This window comes from Entelurus aequoreus, linkage group LG04 (assembly GCF_033978785.1).
Source record: "Entelurus aequoreus isolate RoL-2023_Sb linkage group LG04, RoL_Eaeq_v1.1, whole genome shotgun sequence".
NCBI classification, from domain to species: Eukaryota; Metazoa; Chordata; class Actinopteri; order Syngnathiformes; family Syngnathidae; genus Entelurus; species Entelurus aequoreus.
In genome coordinates, this window is record NC_084734.1 from 30,344,270 (window position 1) to 30,357,847 (window position 13,578).

The following is a 13,578-nucleotide window of genomic DNA, read 5'->3' on the forward strand; positions in this document are numbered from 1 at the left end:
CACACACACATTCACACACTGATGGCGGGAGCTGCCATGCAAGGCGCTAACCAGCAGCCATCAGGAGCAAGGGTGAAGTGTCTTGCCCAAGGACACAACGGACGTGACTAGGATGGTAGAAGGTGGGGATTGAACCCCAGTAACCAGCAACCTTCCGATTGCTGGCACGGCCTCTCTACCAACTTCGCCACGCCGTCCCTTTCAATAGTTCAATAATAGTTCAAGAGTTCAATAATAAAAATACTACACAACACTCTTAGCAACGCCAGCTTCCTTTGTAGCCTGTTATTGCTTCCCTAATGAGGAGGATATTGATATAAACTAGAATGAAATACTATCACTCTGCAGATCGAAGAGCTAACCAGCAGTCTACAAGCAACCCACGCCTCACCCCGCAGCTCCTCGTCACTGGACAGCTCTGCCAGCAGCAATGAGACCACCAGCCCGCCCCTTAAGAAGAAGCCTCTGCTGCCCCTGCAGGGGGGTGCCAGGAAGGCCCTGCTCAGATGGGTCCAGCAGACAGCAACAAAGTATGCTTCACAAAATGGAACACTGCAAATGCCACGGTTCTGTGTTAATGGTGGAAGTAACATGTTCACATATGTAAGACACAGTTGTTGAGGCTGCTCCCTCTTCTGGAATACATTTCACATGAAAGCCAAATGGCACAGAATTATTTGATGTTTGCTGAATGGAGGAACATTTTGGTCAAAATCCAAATTTGATGTAGGGATTCCAATGAGGTGTGTTCTTGTTGTTTTTTCCTAGACATCTGGAAATCAAGGTGATAGACTTTGGCCCTAGCTGGCGTACAGGTTTAGCCTTCTTTGCCATCCTCAATGCCCTCCGGCCCAATCTGGTGGACATGGAGCAAGTAAAGACGAGACCCAACCGAGAAAATCTGCAGGAAGCTTTTTTGTTAGCTGAGACACAGTTAGGCATAGCGCAGCTCCTCGATCCTGAGGGTAAGTCACGTTTTCCTCTAGCATTTCTGAGATACTGTATGTCGAAAACTGCCCCACAGAGTTCGATTGTGGGTGTCTACTACACAATATCACATCCGCGGTCACGCTGCCAAAACATCTGATCTTTCTCATGTTGGCTCTCCAGAATAAATGCTGACAAATCAAGCCTGACATCACAGTCATTGAAGTCCATTAGGCCGTGGCGTTCATTACAGTTGACAATAATCCAAAAACAATTTAGAGACAAAAAAGTGCTGAGCTTGTTTTCATATCAGCTTGATGTCTGATTACATTCCCCTGGCATCATTTGACAGACGTAGACGTGGACAAGCCGGACGAGAAATCCATCATGACATACGTGGCCCAGTTCCTGAAGCATCATCCTGAGCGAGAGCAGAGCGCCTCTGATGGACAAGCAGCAGCAGCTAAAGAACGAGAAGAAGAGGAGGAGGTAAACAGCTGTCACATTGATCTCATTTTCATCTTTCTGCTTCTTACACGCTTTGTCTTTGCTGCCAAATGTCACTGTAGCACATTTCAGTCATGACATTCTCCATATAAAGCAAGACTACTGGCTTTGTATGTGTTTGTTTGCTTCTCTAAGCATTTGTATGATTAGAAAGTGACACGTCTAGTCTTACTTCTACTTGTTTCTTAGATTTGCTCGATTAGCAAGTTTCAACACACTGATCATTGGGTTTTGATGAGAATTAAATAGGATATTGCACAAAAAGTCAAGCCTGAGAGTGATTCCCAAAAATGAACGTAAATGTGAATTATGTCGATAAAATACAAACACACAACTTACTGTAGGTGAAAATACATATCGTAAATTGTTCAATTAAGGCCTCAATTTAATTACACGCTAAATATCTTGATAGTTTCTGGATGATCTACAAAAGAAAAGAACTGCCGTGGTCTAAAGCTGTAGACACTCTTCTGGCAGTAACTGCATTTGAAGTATCGAGTAGTTAGCATCCACCAGCTTCATCGACCTCTACATGCGCTTTAAATGTTGGTTGTGCTACTCAGCAATTGGAGTTAAACTCCTGTGTTATTTAAATGTTCCCGTTTTGGCCTTGTCTTTGTCATGCTTTGTGTTTTTGTGTGGTGACTGCTGTCTTGTGGTTGTTGTGCAGGCGTCTGTCACACAGCATGGTCTCGCTCCTCGCGATATAGAGGAAATGTTGGAGGTAGGTTAAGGAGCCTAATTCTATCTCATGGTCTTTTATTTGTCTCTAATGTCTAACTACTACTCCTTTGCTTTCCATATGAAGCTGTTGTTCTACATATAAAAGTGGAGGCACCTAATGTCATATCTTAAAAAGCTTGTTGGGGCGTTTGCGCTATAAGAAATCACAGTCCAGTGTGGGATATTAAATGCTATTTTACAATTTCACTTAGCACTATGGGTCCTGGTCCAATTAGCATGACAATGAAAGCCTCTGGCATCGGCGCGATGCAGCTGATGGAGCGCTTCGCCGATTTGTAGACAGCACACTGACACATTGTTTGACGCCAGCAATCATAGACGACTTAGACCATTAAAGAAGTTAATTCCAGAAATAGCTTAATCTATATCCGTGTATTAAACTGTCATTAAGAATAAAGTTTGGGGATTGAGCTTCTCACTGGAGAGAAGACTGAGCTTATTATCGTCATGGCAACTTAAAATCCACTGAAATGTTGGTAGGGGGTGTTAGACAAAGTAGCCTCTTTAAGCAGAGTCCTTTTGGCAGCTCAGACTTTTTGACATTTTGTCCACATGGGATTAGCAGAGCATGTTTAACAGTACCACTCTCACCTTTTTTCCACCCTTTTCCTCCATCACCTTTGTTCTTTTACCCTCTTTTCTCCTTACACGCTCTTTACTCATTTTCCATATCCACTACTATGACCTCCTATAGCGAGAGCAGAGAAAGAGCCTGAGGGAGTTCAAAATGTGGCTGGACCAGCTGGAGACTGACGCACTACACGCCCAGGAGACCAATAGCGATATCTCTCAGCAGTACCAGGTTAGAGCGTTGTGAATACAGTATATGTGTGTTGGCACACTGGCCACAGATGCTCCCATTATTGGCCTTAGTCTGTGTGGCAGTACACTGAAGGGATCAGACGGCAGCGCGTCATATTTTCAGTCTGTCTGGTTTAAACCGCCAAGCCTGGGGATAAGTTCCATTATCACCAGTGTGTGGGGTATCCCCATTCACTTTGCAGAAAAGTGGGCTAATCTCAGTGTAGAGAGAGAAGCAGCGTTTGCAGGCAATTAAGCACAGATGTGTTTTCATAAAAACCTGATGAGAGAGCTCTTCACCTGATTTCTTTTATACTGGGGGACATTCTCTCAAATAAAATCTCTATATAATTGTAGTTGTTCAAGAGTCTGCGTGTCCAGCTGGAAATGAAGAGAAATCAGATGGAAGATTCCTTAAAGTCCACACAGAAGGACGGGATGCTGACAGTGGATCAGGCTCTGGTTAAGCAGGCTTGGGAAAGGCTCTCAAACAAGGTGAGCATGAAGCATCCTACACATGCCCTGTGGAGACTCCCTCTCATTTTGATGAATTTTTAGCTGCTGGATTGGCACCTGCTGCTGGACACATCCCTGCCTGCTCCTCTGGATGCGCTGGGGGCCTGGCTGCACCACACTGAGAGAACTCTGCAACAAGAGTTCATCACCCAAAAATCAAATGATGAGGAAGACATCCACAGAGCTTTGGAACAACACAAGGTTTACATACACTCACTCAGTCCCTTGTTTTTGCACTTAATGTATATATAATACATGTGTTCTAACTGTGTTAATTGACATACAGGACGTCTTGAAGAGCCTTGAAGATCATCAGCTGGTCTTTCAGAGGATCCATAAGGACAGAAGTATTGACGGTGTCCCGATTTCCCCGGAACAGCTCCGAGACATGGCTGAGAGGTTGGAAAGACAACACCCCTCAGATTTGGAACAGACAAGTTATTCAATACTCCATGTACATCTCCTCTCTCTTTTTAGGCTCAATTTTATGGCCACATCTTGTTGCGTCCATTTGGCCAAGATGGAATTCTTGGAAAGCAAACACCGCATGCAGGCTTTTCTCACCGAGGCAGAGTCTAAGCTCAAGTCCTGGATCATCAAATATGGCACACAAGAATCTGTGGAACTGATGCTACGTGATTACATTGTAAGCCTTGTACGAGGGGGGGTTTCATCTACATCCATTTGGAAAACTGACAAATTGACAAATTAATATGTTTTGTCTGTCTCTGACAGGTTTTTGTGGAGAAGCAATATTTCTTTGAAAATTACAAGACTTTGTTCGAGTCCCTGAAATGTGCTGCTGAGGTTTACACTAGCGCTGACAGTTCAGGTAAGAAGTGGTTTGAGATGTAAACTACAGTGCAACTCTTATTAAATATTAATACTTGAAAATATAAGTCTCTTGTCTCATGGGCTCTAATTAAAAACAGCAACACCTGTGGCTGAGGGCAACCCCCTGATTTAGTTAGCTGCATTGAAGCATTATGACATGCCATATCTACCTCTGGATGTGCTTTAAAATGTTGGTTGCACTGTGGTATAAAACCACATTTTCTATTAATACTGGCAAAGCAGTTTGCCCCTCACTGCTATTACAACAGTGGTTCTGTTGCTGCTGTGTTATGCAGTTTACTTGTTAATAAAATGACATTTGGTCAAATATAATATTGATTTCTCATGCACTCCAAAAATTATTCAAGTTTAAAAATGTCGTAAGTAGCAGGCTCTCTCCAATTTGCAGTTATTCCCTAGCTATGATTACAAAAAATACAGTACATGCATTCAGGCCACTTAATTAAGGTTACCTGCACAGTTCAATACAACTGTCTCAACTTTTTTAGTTATTTTAGTTTGCAGTCACATGGCGTTTCTTCCACATGACTTCCGATGTCTCACTACCTACTGTGTGTAATATATGCCCCGTCAACAACTGGCTGTACCCACCACAGCACTGTCTGCTTCAACGTCTGCAGGCTACAGCGAAATTAGGTTTCTCTTCCTCCACCGTCGGCCTCTCAGTGGGGAATACAACCCCATTTGGAAGTTTGGGGGCTGCTCCATTTCAACAAGTCTCCGGGCACAAACTGAGAGATGCTAGTTTCATGATTAGGTTTTTTTCCTTTTTTCAGCTTTAGGGTATGCAAGAGCAAAAAGGCAAGGTAGTGCACAAAAGGCTTCATTGCTCGACCCTACAAATGAGGTCCATCCTAACAATAATATAGATACCTAACTAGAAAGAGTGTTATCAATGGATGAAGCATACCAATTGGTTTATAATTTCTATTTCTACTATTCTATTTTCTTCTGTAGCCATGTATCCAATATTAATCATTAGAAATAAACTGCAAAATATACATGAACCCAATCAGTGTTGCTAAAAGTCACAATTTCCTCCCCAAAGCCAACATGGGAGAGATGGGGGTGTCTCAGTTCGTGCGAGATGTGGCAGCCCTGTGGAGGAGCCTATCCATGGAAGTGCGCAGTGTGAGGAGCATGCTGGAGGAGGTGCTTTCCAACTGGGACAGGTACACCTCCACGGTAGCCTCTTTCCAAGCCTGGCTGGAGGATGCAGAGGAAGCCGTGACCCAGCCAGAAAACATAAAGCAGGTACTTACAATCGTGCACTCAAGCATGTTGTTGTCTTAAGTGGAGTCATATTTAGCAGTACGGTAATTACTTTTGTAGCTGAACTCATTGTCACACTGTTGATAGTCCCCATGTCACATTGCCATGGTAACATTGCAAATTAGTTAGCTAATTACTCCATTTTATTGTTTCATTCAGCTACTCTTTGTTTCTTTTTTGATGAGCTGTCTTTATTCCCCTTGTCTGGCATCTGTCTTTGTTTCTCAAAATCTACAAGTCAGCTTGGTACTATCAATCTTTTTCATTAACTGTCTTTGTTTCTGCTTGTCTTTTTATTGCAAACCTCTCTTTCCCCTATTCAGGAGTTTTTCAATAATCTGAGCTACTGGATGGACCAACACGCCGCCATCAACGATGCTGGGAATTTTCTCATTGAAACATGCGACGAGACCATGTCATTTGATCTAAAGCAGCAGCTGCTTCTCTTGAATGGGCGATGGAGAGAACTCTTCTTTAAGGTCAAACAGGTATTGAAAGAAATCATTGTTGACCTTAAATTGTTTTTTTTTGTGCTAATTACATACATATACATTTGAAATTACATTTTTGTTTAAAGGGTAGTACTACACTTTTTTTTGAAAATGTTCCTATCATTCACAATCCCTATGTGAGACTTGTTATGTATTCTAAATAATAAATACATTCTAGCAAGTAGTGGCTAACAATGGGAATTTGCTGTATTCCACCTATAAGGCCCCCTGAAAACATCCCAAAACCTCCATCGACGTTTTATATACACAACATACTGTATGTGTATATGTAATGTACCAGGTAATATTTACCGTATTTTGGTCATATTAGGCATTGCCAGAACTTATATTTTGCATTGATTTACAGAGCGCATTGCAACGTTTGCTATTTCCTTCAACAACAACAACTGCCACTAATCATGGCAGACTTCACAACTACAGTGGGACAAATGATTCGGAACCTTATATTTTTTACCTCGACTCTGCAATATACAAGATTTAAAAGCTGGGTGATCATCATGTTGCAGTAGTGCTAAGTGCTAAACAAGAAAGACAAACTACAAACATAATAAAACAATCACTTACTGTACAATCTCCACACTTACTGGGATGCTGACTGATGGGATGTTTATATATTTCAGCACAAAACTTGTGTTCCCCGTTTAGATGAAGAATTCATCATAATCCTCAATCTTGAGAAAAAAAGAAAAAAAACAGTTGGAGCAAACAGGCATCATCTTGTCGTGTCTTAAGTTCCTAGCGATGTCCTCGAGGTTGACCAAATTCCTGGCTCATGACCACAACCTTCTACTATACAAGTGAGAGGCATGATTTATTACCTAGCACAAACTTTTACCAATGTACAGGCGATGCAGTAGCTCAGTACTGTAGGTCAGTCATACACCCTTTTGATTAAGACACATTGTTACTAAGAGTAGTTCCTCGGTTAGCTCTTAGAATAACAATAGCTAATGTAACCCACGTCACACATGACACTGTTTAAAGATGACGTGTGTCAGTTGACTTCAAGCGCCCTCTGGATTGGCTGCTGCTACTCCGCAGCAGAAAAGAAATCAGGGCAGGTGCGAGCAATCAGCTGCTCCTGTTGGGGCTGGCAGCAGAGGGCGGCAGACTGATTCAGTAGAGACGCACAAAACCTTCCATTTTAAATCACCACTCAACGAATAAAATAAAAGAGTCAGGTTTTTTGGTATGGGTTTTCTTCTGTCACAATCAGATTTATTTGTGAGAAGTGGCAAGCTGATAGGACAGTTTTGTTCCTTTCTTCTTATTCCTTGTCCGCATTCATGAACCATGGAAGGATCTCTGAGGTCTACAGACAATTTCTTTGACTTAATGCTTGGTTTGTGCTCTGCCATGCACTGTCAAATGTGGGACCTTATATATTTAGACAGGTGTGTGCCATTCCAAATCAGGTCCAATCAACTTAATTTACCACAGGTGGACTCAAAATAAGCTGTCTCAATGATAATCAGTTAAAACAGGATGCAACTGAGTCCACTTTTGAGCTTCATGGAAAAGGCTGTGAATACTTATGTACGTGTAATTTCTTATTTTCTATTTTAATAAATTTGCACAAAAAAAACTCTAAAAAAAAATGTTTTCACATTGTCACCGTGGGGTATAGAGTGTAGAATTTTAAGGACAAAAATTAATGTATTCCATTTTGGAATAAGTGAAGGGCTGTGAATACTTTCCGGATGCACTGTACCCAGCAAGTTAAAGCTGTGATTTTCTGATAAGTGTGATGATTAATTGTTTATTTATACACTTTACTTCCTTACCCTTCTCTCTCTCTCTCTCTCTCTCTCTCTCTCTCTCTCTCTCTCTCCCTCTCTCTCTCCCCCTCTCTCTCTCTCTCTCTCTCTCTATATATATATATATATATATATATATATATATATATATATATATATATATATATATATATATACATATACATATATATGTATATATCAGTGACTTGCGGTGAGGTTCATGTCTGGTGAGGCACTGACTTCATCACAGTCAGATTTACAAACATATGAACCCTAAAGAGTATCTTATTCACCATTTGATTGGCAGCAGTTAACGGGTTATGTTTAAAAGCTCATACCAGCCTTCTTCCCTGCTTGGCACTCAGCATCGAGGGTTGGAATTGGGGGTTAAATCACCAAAATTATTCCCGGGCGCGGCGCCGCTGCTGCCCACTGCTCCCCTCACCTCCCAGTGGGTGATCAAGGGATGGGTCAAATGCAGAGGACAAATTTCACCACACCTAGTGTGTGTGTGACAATCATTGGTACTTTAACTTAACTTTAACTTTACACATACAAACTGTAGCACACAAAAAAGCACATTTAATAAAAAAAAACGTTATTATGGTCTTACCTTTACTTATAAATTAAGTCCATGCGCCGCTGTTGTGCTGGATTAATGCACTCCCGTCGTAGAATGCACCCCTGACGGGAGTGTTATATCAACTAAAGCCCACACTTAAACTTTCCACATGCAAGATTGAATCTATTTAAAAAAGTTATTTAATAAGAAGCCAAAAAGTGCAAAAACAATAATGTTCGTGTTGGAGGAGTTGTGAATGAATGAAATATGAAATCCGTGCTGCAGTCTGCAGGTGTACCTAATGTTGTGGCCCTGCGGTCATTCACAACTCCTCCAACACGAACATTATTGTTTTTGCACTTTTTGGCTTCTTATTAAATAACTTTTTTAAATAGTGTAACCGAGGGTTTATAAATGTCGCATATACTGTATGAAACTACAAAATAATAAACAGGGAGGCTCCAGTTTACACGAGGACCACTTTATTTACCTTCTTTCAAAAACTTCCGCTTCACTCCAACGTGTCATCAGTTCCGCTCTTAGCACCTTCAAAATAAGAGCGCAAGGCATATACTGTATAACAGGAATTAACATCACAAAGAGGAAAGCTCATAAAAATAGGTTACAATAGATTCAATCTTGCACGTGGAAAGTTTAAGTGTGGGCTTTAGTTGATATAACCCCCCTCAGCACAAGAAATATGTTACACACATACAGTTGTTGACAAAATACACTGTACATTATATGCCTCAGCTAACTAAACTATGGAAATGTATAATCTGTCAGGACTGGGTCTATGGCGTGGTTTGTTCTCCCAGAAGGCAATGGAAAATTGGCGCGTGCAAGACGTGAATTTAAATACATTTTTAATTCTAACTCAAAAAAAGTACAAACAAAAGGCGCTCACAGCGGAGATAACAAACTTGGCAATAAACACAAAACTTGCACAATGGCAGAAACTATGATCAATGAAACAAAAACACTAACTGTAGCATTAATAAACAAAAAACTTACTTTGACAAGAAAAGGGCATGGATCGTAATGGTGTGTAGAGAGTGTGTCAAGAGTGATGTCGCCAGGCCGACTGCCTGGCAACAATGGCCTTAAATACTAGTGACATGATTAGTGAAAACGTGAGACAGGTGCGTGACATGAGGATGTGAACCAGGTGAAACTAATGGTTACTATGGTGACAAAGCAAGGGAGTGAAGACAAGAACTAAAAAGTGTCCAAAAACCAAGCAAAACAAAAACATGATCAACACAGACATGACATAATCTAGTTCATATAGCAATACGGTCTCACTGCACAGCAGGCCAGCAGTTAGCCGAGTCCGCAATCCATGTTGAGGCACAACGCAGTGACGTGCCTCAACTGGCTGCTGATCACCGCAAGTCTCTTCTCAGTATTTGAACGGCAAATGTGAAAATTCAGCGATTTTGAATAAAAATAATCTAAAACTGGTGAAGTTAAATGGAAAATAACTTTATAGTATAATCACTGGATACGTATAACAATTTATCTAATTATTTTTCTTTTTACATTTTTTTTCTTTCCATGATGGCAGGTGAGGACCCGCCATCAAGTTTTGTAGCTTCTGTAACGAGCTAAACTGTTTTCAGATGTGTGAACATGATTGCACAAGGGTTTTCTAATCATCAATTAGCCTTCTGAGCCAATGAGCAAACACATTGTACCATTAGAACACTGGAGTGATAGTTGCTGGAAATGGGCCTCTATACACCTATGTAGATATTGCACCAAAAAACAGACATTTGCAGCTAGAATAGTCATTTACCACATTAGCAATGTATAGAGTGTATTTCTTTAAAGTTAAAACTAGTTTAAAGTTATCTTCATTGAAAAGTACAGTGCTTTTCCTTCAAAAATAAGGACATTTCAATGTGACCCCAAACTTTTGAACGGTAGTGTATACCACAATAATATTGTACAGTGGCCTAAATACCGTGATAATACAGTATATAATATTGTACCGTGAGATTTGATACCGTTATACCCCTAATATATATGATTGTGTGTTATGTATGTATATATTTATGTATGTATGCATGCATGTACATATACCGGTATGTCTACCGTTTCATTCACAGCAGTTTGGCTCTGCAAAAAACATTTCTTCTTGCGCAGTCTCACAGGCTATTGCTGTACAAATAGCCCTAAAATAACAACGACTTACACTGATAAATGGTTAATATGCAGGTCCCAGCAAATAGAGTATTGTTGACGTTCTTTGTTTTTTGAAGAGGATTTATACGCGGAATAGATACCATTAGCTATGTTGTTAGCAGAGGTGGGACCAAGTCATTGCTTTGCAAGTCACAAGTAAGTCTCAAGTCTTTGCCCTCAAGTCTCGAGTCAAGTCCCGAGTCAAGACAGGCAAGTCCCGAGTCAAGTCCAAAGTCAAGACTAGAAAGTCTCAAGTCAAGTCCCAAGTCCTGCATTTTGAGTTTCGAGTCCTTTCAAGTCCTTTTAACCACAGACTAATATTTTTACACAGATTGTGTATGCTTTTAAAACTCTGTATTTATTTATTAAAACAAGTGCATTTGAAATTGCAGGAAAAAAAATGGTGCTGACATTGCAATTCATAATAGCACTATTAACCAGTCATTTTAATAGTTTAAACAATTTTAAACATTTAACTCATTCCTTTACAGAATAAACACATTTGCAAAAACAAACATTAACATACTATTGGTTGTATTTTATGAAAATAACATTACCACAAAGTTGAGAAGGAGCAAAGATCTTCAATATTTGTATGTGAGAATCACAAAGAAATCTTCTGGGGGAGGATGACGCCCCTACAGGGGTTTGGTTTACAAACTTTCAGCCCCACCTAAAACAAAATTCACCAGCCGCCACTGATTATGATGCATTCTCATTTTAGGCAAAGTATAAGACAATACTTTCTTAACAGTATAATTGTAACCAGGAATAAGTCTTCAAGTAACAATATTCAAATACTAACATTGTTGGGTAAGACAGCATTTGGTTTTATTCTGAATCCAGTGAAACAGATTGGTGGTTTTAGCTGATATATAGACTTTCAGGTGTTTATATATGTTTAAGTATTTGGCAGACGCTTTTATCCAAAGCGACATACATAAAAAATAGATATAAAACAATCACTGTAAACATTATCATTTAAGGGAAGAATGTAATACAAAATATCAATACAAAGTGTCAAGACAGAATAAACTCTCTGCTGCTGCAGCAACAGAGATACGGTCTATAAGATATATAGATATCTAATGTATTCATACATTGTTTATGTAGGATATACGCATGTATATATAATCTAATCATATTGTTTCTTCAACTTAAAAATAGCTGACCGTTTTTTTCCCTCTTCTCTGGGATTATATTCCCAGTTTTGATCTCGGACGTCTGGTCATTTATAGCGTATAAGAATATTATATTACTGTTAAGCAAACTATGAATAATAAAAACGCCAAAACATGTGTCCGTTATCATAGCTACACGTATGACAAAAAAACCGCGTGAAAATCAGTGGTATTCAGTGAGGTAAGATGAATTAAATTTGCTGACAGTTCATTGCTCCTGCCAAATGAATTGCACTGAGTGGAGCGGATCACCACTCCAAGATGGCGGCTCCGCGTCTCGTCTGCGCCAGTAGGCAGTAGCGCTCAATGCTGCGTACCCTTATAAGATGTCTATGGTTATAACGTTAGCAGTGAGTTTACAGCCTCACTGATTTAACTACACAGCAAATAAAAGTCATGTTACTTAGGCAATAAACGTTATCTTACATTCAAAACTTACCCTTCTTTGTGCAACTTCAAATGTCGAACGAAGTTGGAAGTTGTTGCGTCTCCGTCTGTAATATTCGAACTGCGTGATTTGCATACGCAATTCGTTTTTTGTTGACCAAGTCGTAGTTTTTATACCCGAACGAAACCAACTTTGGCATAATTGTTTCTCACTGCCGCATTGTTTGACAACTCATGTTCGGTGGTTGTCCTGCAATTGGATTGGATGAGAGCTGTGGGATGAAAACAACGTAAATTTAATTTGATTGGCTGTTGTACTGACAGCACACACGCTGACAAGCAGCACACACGCTTATAGACACAGACGTATAAAATGAAAGATACGGAGCGCTCCCAAATAACTTTTTAAGGTTTGGGTTTTGGGGAAAATAGCAAGTCATGTCAAGTCAAAAGCCTCAAGTCCAAGTGAAGTCACAAGTCATTGATGTTAAAGTCTAAGTCGAGTTGCAAGTCTCTTTACATTTTGTCAAGTCGAGTCTAAAGTCATCAAATTCATGACTCGAGTCTGACTCGAGTCCAAGTCATGTGACTCGAGTCCACACCTCTGGTTGTTAGCCACCTTTTATTACCGTTTTTTGCGATTTAAAATACACAAAAAGGAGACCTATGTGTTCTTGTCTCATGTAAGGATTGTGAATGATAGACAAAATTCCCTAAAAAGTGCAGTTGTAGTCGAAACCATCAGGTACAAAATCAACACACAGGTCTGTCTTACATAAACAATATGCTCCTTTGCAACTAATATTCTTTACTGCCATGTGGTGAACCAGATACTTAATCTATTGTCTCCTTTTGTGTAGCTCTCCCGAGCTGATGAGTTGGTAAAGTGGAGAAAAGACCATCTAGGGGCAATGTCGTCTTTAAAAGAGCTTTTGGATGCAGCAGAGGCAAAGCTCAGTGCTCCTGTCCATGTGTCTTTCCTCAGTGTTCGAGCCTTTCTGCAGGATGTGGAGGTGTGGAAAAAAAGGACATATAGTACACTTTTGTTCAGGTTAACACAATATTTCCAGCTGGTGTCCCTGTACTTGTGCCCATATAGTGCATGTCGTCATATCACATATTCATAAATGCTCTTTATGTCAGGTTCAGACCTAGTCAATGTCCTCTGTGTCAAACAAGACGAAAAACATGACCCATTCATTTCAGAATACCAAGCAAAAGGTTGTTGCCATGGAGACTCAATACAAGCTGGCCGGCCGCAGCGCTCAGCTGCTTGCAAAGGATGCGCCACACGACGAGGCCACCCGGGTCATTGCAGCCATGACAACAGCTAAGAGTCAGCTGAGTCGAGTAAGTGTTAACCTTTGTCA

The 13,578-nt window shown here is 40.4% G+C and overlaps 1 protein-coding gene and 1 long non-coding RNA gene across 2 annotated transcripts in view; one reads left to right on the forward strand and one right to left on the reverse strand.

Annotated features, from left to right (window-relative positions):
• syne1a (spectrin repeat containing, nuclear envelope 1a) overlaps positions 1-13,578 on the forward strand; it is a 178,765-nt gene that overhangs the window by 24,351 nt on the left and 140,836 nt on the right. The window contains exons 7-20 of the mRNA XM_062044566.1: positions 349-530; positions 769-965; positions 1,280-1,416; positions 2,105-2,158; positions 2,873-2,980; positions 3,337-3,474; positions 3,538-3,696; positions 3,782-3,894; positions 3,973-4,141; positions 4,231-4,327; positions 5,399-5,604; positions 5,946-6,110; positions 13,069-13,221; positions 13,415-13,558. Coding sequence (XP_061900550.1) covers positions 349-530; positions 769-965; positions 1,280-1,416; positions 2,105-2,158; positions 2,873-2,980; positions 3,337-3,474; positions 3,538-3,696; positions 3,782-3,894; positions 3,973-4,141; positions 4,231-4,327; positions 5,399-5,604; positions 5,946-6,110; positions 13,069-13,221; positions 13,415-13,558 — 2,022 coding nt within the window. The remainder of the gene's footprint in view (positions 1-348; positions 531-768; positions 966-1,279; positions 1,417-2,104; positions 2,159-2,872; positions 2,981-3,336; positions 3,475-3,537; positions 3,697-3,781; positions 3,895-3,972; positions 4,142-4,230; positions 4,328-5,398; positions 5,605-5,945; positions 6,111-13,068; positions 13,222-13,414; positions 13,559-13,578) is intronic.
• On the reverse strand, positions 3,476-6,752 carry LOC133648463 (uncharacterized). Its single transcript, XR_009825873.1, has 3 exons — positions 6,699-6,752; positions 3,780-3,887; positions 3,476-3,624 (listed from the first exon to the last, which is right to left on the reverse strand). It is a non-coding gene; the product is annotated as an uncharacterized LOC133648463 (long non-coding RNA).